Source organism: Adelges cooleyi, unplaced genomic scaffold (genome assembly GCF_023614345.1).
Source record: "Adelges cooleyi isolate 19-005CV unplaced genomic scaffold, UGA_ACOO_1.1 ACOO_flye_CR_arks_rails_tigmint_CR_PRNA_819, whole genome shotgun sequence".
Classification (NCBI taxonomy): Eukaryota; Metazoa; Arthropoda; class Insecta; order Hemiptera; family Adelgidae; genus Adelges; species Adelges cooleyi.
Genome location: NW_026096534.1, coordinates 1 through 11,581, shown reverse-complemented (window position 1 = coordinate 11,581; position 11,581 = coordinate 1). Strand labels below are relative to the sequence as shown.

Sequence of the window (11,581 nt, the reverse complement as noted above, 5' to 3'; positions counted from 1 at the left end):
GTGACTTTTTAAATGGCAGAATTTTCGAAAACGGCGCGGCGACTGTTTGGAAAAGCATTTGTCGACCAATTCAAGTGTGTAGGTGTATGTTTTTTGACATTTTCATGTCTTTGCTTTGGCACATAAACAGAAAAATCGACAGCGGTTATCATAACGAAAAATAACAGCTGATATATCTGATAAGATAAGAGAGATAAGAGAGATTAGAGATATGTTTTTACCTTGGAACGCAACGGAAAAATCGACACCGACAATTTATCCTTATACATCCTTCTTATGAGGGTGGTGATGGGGATGAGGATGAGTGGTGGGGTGGTAATGGGAGTGGAATGGAGATAGGGATGGGGTTGGTAATGGGGATGTTACATTTTTCAAATGATATGTTGTTTTCAAGTGAATGTTTTGCCAATGAATCGATTAAGGCCAATTATTAAATAAACTACCAAACAACTTTTGGCCACAACATAAAATTACCATTCACCTACCGTGGTTACGGTTGTCACAAACCAAGTGTTTATTTTGGGTTGGCAACGAAAAATATTTATAACGGTGCCGAGGCTTCGGGGAATCGAGGCGGGAAAAAAGATGCGGACGATGTTTAAATTTTTTATTACCGTTATTGAAATAGTAATTTTAATAATTTAGTATAAATTGGTAAATATTCGTGCCTGAGTCGGCATTATCCGCACATAACGGTGTATTGTCATCGTCTAATTTTGGAAGATGACGACGACCTAAGGCTTCGAGTCCGACGGAATGATGTTGGGCGGGCTTTCTGGATCGACTTGGTCGCGAACAACAACCGGTGGTATGTCATCGTCCGAGTTTGGAACATGATCTCCGGTGGGGTTTCTAAAAAAAAACAATTCAACTAAAACTTGAATGGGGTATTATATTTACACTATTTTCACGCCTCGCGGTCACTCCCATTTGGATATCTCGACTGGTTCGCCAACGAAACACTTGCATGTTCCAACGTTCAAGGCTCTGGTTCGATGTTGCTCGCACCGCGTTCTCCCGAAGACTGAGCGCTTCTCTTCCGCGGCCGTAGGTTATATACCAAGCCACCCGCCCAAGTCTCCGCCCTCCTCTTGCCGCTGCTTGGTTTGCCGTTGGCGAACCAGTGTCGCCATGTCCAAATGGGGGAGTAACCGCAAGGCGTATCAAGGTGTATCGAAAATTTTGTGTCTTTGGGTGGAGGGTTTCTTGTAGTAATTTCGTATACGATTACTTGGATTTTTTCATAGGCGGCTGATCCAAATGATCGTCCCTCAGAGGTCTTTTGACGCTGGCACGTCCCATGTCCCGACGACAATACTTGACTGGACCTTCAGACGCGGAATTGCCGTTTGACCAAGAACCGGGTTCCGACGTTTCCGGCATGGCGGACAAACGGCAACAACAACAACAACAAAAAGAACAATGGCCTTCGACCTCGTCTTCGCCCGCTTCTTCTTCTTCTTGATCTAACTCCACAACGGCAGTACCGCCGGTGGTCGTATGCCGGCCACCGAACGTCGACAAATACAGACCCATTTATTTTCAATCGCCGCCGTTAACTGAATAACACCACACAATATCTCACAAGTTCTACGTCCTATTGTTATTAATGTACATGATCTCGTTTGGCCGTCACTACGGCAATTGCGGAATCGCCGAAGATAGGTGTTGATAATTGTTAGGCCGGCAAATAAAATAGCTGTTCATGTTTTCAACTTGTTTATATTTTTATTTGAACCATACACTATCGAATAATATAATAATGTCAAAAAAAATCAATATGGTGGCGGCGGTATAAACGCGAGTGTGTTCTAGAATCCTGGTACGCAAATTTATTAAATAATCTCCATCTTTACATCGATGACGGTCATTATGTCCATTACACAATGACCCTCAGCTCAAAAACATACCCATGTTAAAAGAGACCCTTTTTAAACACAATAAATGTACAGCAATACGTCATACCATATCTTATAACTATTACACATAATGACTTTCTGTTCTTCCCATTTCCCTAATTCCTTGTGCATTTATACTGAGGCGCGGTTCTGTTTCTCCTATTTCAGCTGGTTTTTTTGATTTTTTATACCTACACTTATCTTTTTCTTATTCTGAAAAATTAGTTCCTTACGCTTCCTCCTTTATAGCCGAGCGCTATTCAATTGACAGTTCCCTTCAACACCTTTTTACCTTTAACTTATACAATTTTCTTATTATTTCCGACTCCCAGCCATGCCTCCAGGCCTTATTCTCTGACCCATTTAATTCCTCACTCTCTCTTCTTATTCTCCTCGTTAAATCTCTAATATATAGGCCTCTTCCTTAATAAGAAAACAGTCCAATTCCTGTGGGTGCCCGAGCATTCGGTTATCTTCGGTAATGAAGTGGCAGATAAGTTAGCTTGCTCAACCAGTCTCTACACATTCCCCTCTTCCTTCCGAATTCCTCCCACTGATCTCTCCCGAATTTTTTTAAGTCACTACTTAATTCCTGGCCATCTAAATGGCACTCTCTTCCTCATAATCATGCTGCTCGGTATAGAGCGATTTCTCCTACCATTTCCCGTCGTCCTTAGTTCTGGAACTCACTCTTACCTAAATCCCTTATTGTATCTTTTACCAGACTTCGTGTTGGCCATAACCTCCTTCCCGCTCATGCCTTCCATCTCTCCTTAAACTCATCTCCTTTTTGTACCCTCCGTCTCTTAATGAAGCTCCTTGTAATTTTAACCACATTCTCATTGAATGTCCTACTCTGTGGCCCAACAGAAAAAATTTACTTTCCCATCTCAGTTTGTGCAGCTATATCTCCCTAGATCCTTCTCTACTATTAAATTCACGTTGTCCTTCCGTTATCGTCCTTCTAATATCCTAATTTTCTAAAGCTGGATTTTCTATTTAATTGTATAATTTTCTTCGCATGTTATTAGTTGTTTAAGTTGTTTTTATTGTTTATCGTATATTGATTAGTAATTGCACAAAAAATAATAGATTCACAACGAATTTGAAAAAGTGTACCGACTCTCTGAAACCGATGAACGGATTTTGTTATACATAGTGTGTTGTTATAGAATCACATTGGCATGTAAAGGTAGTTTTACATTTGAAAGCTCTTCTACATATGTTAATCATTTTTAAATAATAAAATAATTGAGGAATATTTTCGGTTGATAATATGGTTTTCAGACATGTGTTGTCACCAAAAAAGTTCCTTTCTAGTTTCTTCTGACCAACGATGACATTCAAGAATGATTGTAAATATAAAATCTTCATCTTCTGAAGATGTACCAAAGCTAGAAAGTTCAGAGGACAAAAAAATTTCCCACCCCCCCCATAAATTTTCATAATTTTTTAAATAATTGCCTAATATTAAAATATATTTTTATTTTAAAATAACTCATTTAAAATAAAAAAGCAAAGTCTTTATGTCGACCCCGACTTGACAAGCGTTTAATTATTTTAATAACTAAGTTATTTTAATTTTAAAATAATATTAGATTAAATATTATTCTTATAAAACATTAAAGTTTATAATATTTAACACTTTTTGTAAAAAATGATAAATAATATTGAAAAATAATAAAATATATTTTTGATTTACTTACAAATTATTTTCAATAATAATTGTCTAAGTTTAAAGCGAAAAAAAGTTCATAACTATCACAAAAAACTATTTGATTAAAATAAATTCTCGTGTAAAAAAAATAACACATATTCGTAAAATTCTGTATTTTATAACAAAACAAAATATATTCTTTAAAACAAAAACTATAAATAATGGTTGTTTAAAAGTTTCTTTTAATCAAAATTTACCATTTCTTAATGACACAACTTCTAAGTGTACTGTAGACTTATTTGCGGTCGATTACACACCATCAAAAACAGCTATAGACAATTAGTTCAAATTATTACATAATTCAGAAAAAGTAATTAATTATAATGTGGAACTTAAATCCTTTATCTCCAGTTATAAAATGTGTAATAAATTACTTTATTTGGTTTGTCCAAAAAGAATTACCGGATTTAAATTCCATACAAGCAAAATCATACATTACTTATATATTTTTTGACACGGCCAAATTTTTTTCAGCCCATTCACTCCAACCACCCGTGTAATTGTACACTCTGAAATTAAAAACATAATATTTCTGTTAAAATGTAAAACATAACATTTCAAACATAGATAGTAATTTTGTGAGTTGGCAACTCAAACAATCCAATTCTCTTTCTAAACAAATTGATTGATCTACTATATACTGTTTTTACTGTACATAATATATAGTAAAAAATAACTGAATTGCATTTTAATAAAGAGCTATACTATTTAAAAATCTATGCAGACTGATTTTTTATATACAACTCCACATAGTTCTAAATGGATTTCTCCGAGTATCCTTAATTAAAAAATATGACGTTAAGATATATGTTGATATGATATGTTGAGCATAAATTATTTAATTCTATATCAGAGAACCTACTTTTTATATCCGACTTTTTGAGCTAGACCAGCTGCTTTTTGGCTTCTAACTCCTGAATGACACGAAAACACAATTTCACTTTTCTCAGCGTCTGGTTTTGGAATTTTATACAGCTCTGCAAATTCCGAAGCCGGAAGTGATAATGCATTACCTACGTCACTCACTAAAAACATAAAGTACCGGTTATTTACATTAGTCATTAAACATTGACCGATCATTATCATAATAATTGTTTTCTAGCTAATTAGAAATTATATTGACAGATGCCGAGTTAGAGTATATTTTGCCAAGGGAACAGCAGTTGTAGATAGAATGGGAAAATGGAAAAAATACAAATGAGCAAAATAGACATAAGGAATAAAATAAAAAGTAGCAATTTTATAAACCAACCATTTGAGTTAATAAAGCCAAACACAGACCAATATATTTATTTATTAATCATTGTACTTACACGGTATGTTTATGCTGTTTGGCAACACACCGGTTTCGGCTAATTCTTTTTTTTCACGAACATCTATTATTAACGTACTCAAATCAATCAGCACTAACAATTTGTCATAATCTATATTTTCCATAATTATTGTTGGTGTGGTCTTTGCAAATGGATTATGACGTGTAACCGCAACAGTCTACTAGAATCTGCGTTCTAGAAAATTACTAAGTGTATTGTAAGACAACATTTTAAAGTACTCTACAGTCAATTTACCATATTATTATCTAATCTATACTACAAACGACATAATTGTATAATTGGTTTGTGAGATATAATAGCCAACTTATTTTGTATAGTAATTTTCTAGGTTCTTGCATGCGATTCACACGACTATGTTGTTCATTTTTAAAAATGTTCATTTGAGTTATAAAAAATAAATAATATGAATATAATATATTATGTTATGGTGTGTAGTTAAATTATTGCAAACCCCAATTACAAATTTAAAAGCAATAATATTACTTTTATAAATTATTTAATGACGATTTTAATTTATTTAACTATTTCGACATTTAGGTGATTTAAATTTAATTGCAAATATGTGACATCATCCAAAAGTGAGAAAATGTTTAGTAAGAAAACGCCGTCATTTTAAGCATAAAACATTTTTTTTTTTCATTTTTAAACTAGGATTGAAAAATACAATTTAATCATAAAATCCGTTTACTTTCTGGCTTATACCATTATTGTGGTTTTTCATTTTTTCCCCCCAAATAATTCTCACTTACATTTCTTTCAATACCTACTACTATTGTAATTGTCTTGAAAATTTACATTGTAAATTTTCATGAGTATACTTTTGTTTATTATAATTATGTTTTCCTAATAACATATTGTTTGATTATCTTGAGAAATGTTCAAAGAACAGAATATTGTTGACAATTTGACAATACTATAATATCTAATCTCTGAAGGCTGACAAATAATTCTATCAATTGTTTTGCCAAAGCGTCGAGTGCCTGTAAACTATACAAGTACATACATACTCACTCGTTCATTACACAGGGTGTTTCACAAACTATGAACCAGACCAGTGAGTATTTCATATTAGGCTTTATGAAATTACTTTTTTTTTTTATACTTTTGTAGTAAATATATTCGCCCAATATATAACCCCATCTTTAATTATGTGTTGAAATATTATGAACTTGAGTTTTTCAAATGGTAACAAGGGTTTTTTTTATTAACTTTTGAAATTAAGAATAATTAGCTGAACATTTTTTTGACTTATCGATGACTAGTTTTGAATACCTTTATTTCACTATTAAACTTAAAAAAGAATTATCCAAAACTGGTTATCGACAAGTCAAAAGTTTCAGCCAATTATTTTTAATTTAAAAAGTGAACCTCGCGCGTTACCATTCAAAAATCTCAAGTTGATAGGGTTTCGTTAAAAATAGAGACGGGTCGGAGTTGGAAAACATATCAAATTTTGGCCAACTTATTACTAAGAAAGAGTTTGAAAGAGGATCGTTGAAAACAGTCGATTGTCTTTTGGGATATTCACTGGTTCATAGCTGTCGGTGAATCACCCTGTAGTATTTGTTTCGCTGTATCTACTAACAATTTTCTCTGGTGTCGTCTCGATTATCTAACAGTAGTTTACTACTATCTACTATTAAGTGTACAATACCACCTTTACCCAACACCGTTGGACGAATGCGCGCAGTGGCAACAGAACCGACCATGGCGGCGGCGGTCGATACGGTTTTCGAATATGTCATGATCAACTATCGATGGGTGTTTGTGTGTTTGTTTTTGTTGCCCTGCACCGTGCTGGGTAAACTATGGTCAGTGTGGGAAATGCGAACAGGAGCGGTGTACACCGACGGAGACCGACACCGAGAAAACGTTAAGAAAATTCAGCGCCGGGTAAACATTGTTGCTTGATCGAAATTTTACTCAAACGGACAACATTCTCCAGGAATTCCATGTTTGCTTAGGGTGGCAGGATAAATGGTCCTCCCTTCTTCTCCCAATTCTTCCTTGTGGCATCGCTCGATCTGTCCTGTCGTCCCTAGGCACCCCCACGGTGTCGCGGTCTTTTTCCTGACTCGAAAATAAATATCTTCCTTCTTTTGCTCGTCCAAGATTTGTGGTCGTAATCTCCTTCGCGTTTTCTCTTTTCCCCCGTCTCTCTCTCGACTCCTCCTTTCCGTTCTGCACCTTTACTGTGTGCTGGTTTACACCGGGCTGCTGGTTTGGACTGTACACTGGTGATTATTTGTATGATATTTGTTTCAGATCCGTCTGAGAAACGAAAAGGACCCGAACCGGATGATGTGTACGGCGAAACCTAGTTGGAAGAGCGTGTCGTTGGCTGACATCTTATACAAAAAACACATGCACAACGTTGACGTTCACTTGGACGCCATAATTGCAATAGATACCGAATCCCAAGTAAGTGTAAATCAGTGGCTTGAACGGCGAACTTAGCAACCTCCCTCTCCCCTAGAAAATGGGGTTTAACTCCCAAAATACCCGTGCGGTATAATGGTTTGATTTTGAAAAAAAGACTGTGTGTTATTACACCTTGTAAACGCTCGATTTTTTCATAAACTATAAAAGGTAGAAAGTCGATTCTAAACTCATTAGAAAGAGCTTGTCAAATAAGATACAAAATATCCGTATAAAATACTAATATTTCAATTTTTAGATTAACTTTACAGTAGCCTCGCTGAATTCCGAAACGACGAACACATTTTGTTATTTAGGATCTTATTAGAGAATCACTTTGGCATGTATAAGTGCAGTGAAGATTTTCAAAACTTTATCTGATATAAAGTTTATTCATCACAGCTTTGAAGTTGTATAGACATCATAAAAACACATTTCCCACCCTGAATTTTCATAATTTTTAATTTAATTTCTTAATAATAAAATATATTATATATTTTAAGTAATTTTCCAAAAATTAAAAATAAGTAAGTGGACCCAGATAGACTATTGGTTTGAATGAAAGAACATTTTTGATAGAAATTTAAATTACATTTTTCCCCACCCTAATTTTGCTGTATTTCTTAAGAAAAATGAAAAACCCCCAAAAAAAGTTGGCTTTTAAGTGCTAGAAAACAAATTACAATCCACGAGGACTTTAAATTAATTTCAATCCAAATAATAAATTAATTTACCTAAAAATAAAAGATATTTTATAAAACAGACTTAAACATTTTTTTTTTTGCTTAAATTAAGAGGAATTAAAGAGAAAAGAAGGAAAGGGATGGGATAGTAATATGATGGAGGGGAGGAAGGGAATGTGGTGGATTAGTGTTAATTGTATAATGACCAAAGGCGTCCTAAGACATATGGTTGATCCAATGTCTTCCATTCAAGGGGGAAACATGGTATATCATATTATTTAATAACATGTGTCTTACTATCCAATTTGAATATCATGCAGACAGTTCGAGTGGAACCTGGCATTACCTTCGGTCGGTTGGTTCCAGCGCTGATCCAGTCCGGATGGACACTTCCCATCGTGGTCGACTTAAAAGAATTAACCGTCGGTAAATATCATCATAAAATGTAATCTTTTCATCTGCGTTCTCGTCGTGTATCCCATACAAATCGACAACTCTCATCATCGTTGTCCAATCATCATGACGTAATCTCTTGGATTTCCAAAGCTGTTATTATTTTCCTCTTTACTCGACCGCTGCCCTTTCCCAGTCGGTACTCACTACTACTTGATGTACTTGATACAAACCTACACAGCTACTTACCCATGCTTGTGTGTGTGTTGCAGGCGGCCTCGTCATGGGAACCGGATTGGAATCTTCGTCGCACAAATACGGACTGTTTTACGAGCTATGCACGCGCTACGAACTGATTACTTGCGATGGAAACGTGATGACTTGCTCGAAGGTCCGACCGGTCGTCGAGACTAGTATAAACCGGATTGAGGACCGGCAAATTCTATCCTACCGGGAGTGGTAAGCACTTCCCCGGGATTCTGTGTGGGACGCCCTCGGGGATGTGCTACCCTCTCCGGCCTGGAATTTACCATGCTCTTTTAACCGCGCGGTCCTAAATCCGGGAGAACTTCCCCCCCCCACTGGACGTTCGAACGTTTACCGAGGGTTTTGTCTTTGCAGACGGAGAACGCGCAGGCGTTCGAGTGTTTGCCGTGTTCGTACGGGACGTTGGGTTTCCTGACGGCGGTCGACCTGAAGATAATGCCGGCGAAAAAGTACGTGGCACTCGAGTACACCCCGGTGGTCGGGCCGGCTGAACGAATGGAATCCGCTCTGAGGCTCGAGGTCAACGGTAACAACGATTTTGTCGAGCTGATCGTGTTCAGCCAAAGTCACGGAGTACTGGTGACCGGACGGTTGACCGACGGCGAAGACAACACGGTAGGTAACACACATCGGTTGGGCGTTTTATAACACAGAACATTTTCGGCTGGTAAAAGATTGGCGACGAGGGATCAATCTTACCGCTGTTCCTCATCAGATGATCTTCGGGGGAATGGAGAGGATAGGCGCACATCTATCAGATCTAAAAACCAAAGAACACCAGCTGATCATGAGAAATATTCAAGATCTAATAGGTGTCTTTTCTTCGACATATGCATCCGATTGTGGATCACTGCAAACGGACTTCGGTTGCTTACTTTCCTGGGGCGAAACTATTGATCCTAAACTCGACGTAGCCAAGTGTGTAGTAGGCTATGAATTTTGCTCGTTGTTCCCCAACATTCCCCACTGATTTTGATTATAACACTCGTGGGGTTATCTGTCGCACGTGCTGTCAATTTGATTTTAATTTCTTGGCCTGGTCCAATGGTGCAATGGTCCAATCCTGGCGATGGAAGACTTTCGGGCTCGCCGACTGCGCTCTCCACTTTGCCCAAACTTGAACGTCGATCTGTACTTTGGGACCCACACACTTTTGTGGATTCAATAACGATTGAGGAAATATGCTTGCGTTCCATCTGCCTTGTGTCATTCTCATAAATATAATACCTATAATACACCTATTGGACGCGCATGTTGAACTTGCCCCGAGCTTTGCTCTGACAACGAACAAATTACCAACGGGGGTTAGGTGGTTAGGGGTACTGTTGCGACTTGTTATTTTTCATCGTTATTTACCTATAATTGTGTGAACATCCGGAATCACTCAGGCTGTCGAAACACTGTCCAAAATCTGAACAATCAACAGTGTGTTCACATTGAGACGTGCCGAACTTAAATATAGATTGGAATCACGCTTGTTTTGTGCTAGGCGACAACAGTCAACGAAATCGGTCGGTTCTACAAGCCGTGGTTTTTCAAACACGTGCAGACGTTTCTCGAAGCCGGTCGTCACGCCGAAGAACTCGTCCCGCTGGCCGACTATTACTTCAGGCATAACAATTCGCTTTTTTGGGAGATACAGGTACAATACAGGAGGAGTGTTGTTATCGAAATTGTGTGTGTGTGTAAATTAAAACCATTTGTTTCAAGGATATAATACCGTTCGGCAACAACGCGGTGTTCCGGTATTTCTTGGGATGGTTGATGCCGCCGAAAATAGCTTTGCTCAAACTCACCCAGACCGCTATAGTCAAGCGGCTGTACGACAAGTATCATTTCGTCGACGACTTCATACTGCCGCTGTCCGGTTTGGCCGAATCCCTCGGACAATTCCATCGGACTCTGAACGTAAAAACCGAAGGGATTTTTCTTCACCTTATTATTATAAGTACCTAATAACAGCATTGAATTCCCCATGTAGATATATCCAATTTGGGTGTGTCCGGTCGTGTTGCGTTCCGGTCGGGGACTGATGCATTCGCCCTCGCCCAAGACGAAATGTACGTGGACGTAGGCCTGTACGGTGAGCCCAAAGTGTCCGGCTACAATTGCAAAGCCACCGGCACGCGATTGGAACACTTTGTGCTCAAACTCAAAGGGTAAGAACGGTTGTCCGACCATTGCATAGTATTTTTGGACATTCTTCTTGGTCTGTGACTATGTCATCGGCAATGATAGGATAAAGCAAATTATAATTGCTTTTCGAACATTTGCCTCGGAGCTATTAATATGGCTTCCCTTGTGACCGTTTTTTAAAAAATAAATTAGAATTGATCTTGGGTTGTTGTAGGCCTCACATTGGTTTCCATTCTATTTAATCTTGTAAACATTTTAAATGCACCCGATTGGGCTCAAGGTTCTGCACAGTGTACTGTTCACAAATCAAGTTTAGTTGATAAAATCCCAGTCGAGTGAAAAAGTTCAAATTAACTTAACTTGTTAGCCCGTTAACGTCCACCCTTGCTGAAATAAGTGATAAAAGTGACCGATTATCCACACCTGTTGAACTAACTCTTGTTCCTAGTTACCTTTTCATTATCTAGTCGTATACAGGGTGATAAATTTAACGTAAATTTACTTCAAGTATTAAAAATATTTTTTTGACGATACTCAGTTTTGTATGATTGCTTACAAAGACCTCTCGGATCCTAATCGAATCCAAACCAGATAAAAAAAAATAGGGATAGCGAAACAAATGCATGGTGATTTACCAACTATAAACCAGTTAATTTCTACACTTTTAGAGTTTTTTTAAAAATATGTACTTTATACTTTTGCAGTTATAAGTTATCCCGAATATTTTGAAACGGT

At 37.3% G+C, this 11,581-nt stretch overlaps 2 protein-coding genes across 2 annotated transcripts; one reads left to right on the top strand and one right to left on the bottom strand.

Annotated features, from left to right (window-relative positions):
• Positions 1 to 3,717: 3,717 nt before the first annotated feature.
• On the bottom strand, positions 3,718 to 5,126 carry LOC126846024 (rhodanese domain-containing protein CG4456-like). The gene is made up of 4 exons (XM_050585114.1): positions 4,929 to 5,126; positions 4,478 to 4,640; positions 4,055 to 4,124; positions 3,718 to 3,884 (listed from the first exon to the last, which is right to left on the bottom strand). The coding sequence occupies exons 1-3, from the start codon at positions 5,050 to 5,052 to the stop codon at positions 4,055 to 4,057; spliced, it is 357 nt and encodes a 118-aa protein (XP_050441071.1). The 5' UTR covers positions 5,053 to 5,126; the 3' UTR covers positions 3,718 to 3,884.
• Positions 5,127 to 6,565: 1,439 nt separating this feature from the next.
• On the top strand, positions 6,566 to 10,873 carry LOC126846022 (delta(24)-sterol reductase-like). The gene is given in 9 exon segments (XM_050585109.1): positions 6,566 to 6,842; positions 7,215 to 7,370; positions 8,371 to 8,476; positions 8,716 to 8,834; positions 9,065 to 9,325; positions 10,200 to 10,352; positions 10,421 to 10,618; positions 10,692 to 10,761; positions 10,764 to 10,873. Coding segments are annotated over 9 exon segments (1,386 nt in total). The 5' UTR covers positions 6,566 to 6,629.
• Positions 10,874 to 11,581: the final 708 nt, after the last annotated feature.

Coding starts and splice junctions, on each gene's coding strand:
- LOC126846024 (XM_050585114.1), bottom strand. CDS start 5,052: ATGGAAAATATAGATTATGACAAATTGTTAGTGCTGATTGATTTGAGT. Junction 4,641..4,928: donor AAACAGCATAAACATACCGT/GTAAGTACAATG, acceptor TTATGTTTTTAG/TGAGTGACGTAGGTAATGCA. Junction 4,125..4,477: donor CAAAAAGTCGGATATAAAAA/GTAGGTTCTCTG, acceptor TTTTAATTTCAG/AGTGTACAATTACACGGGTG.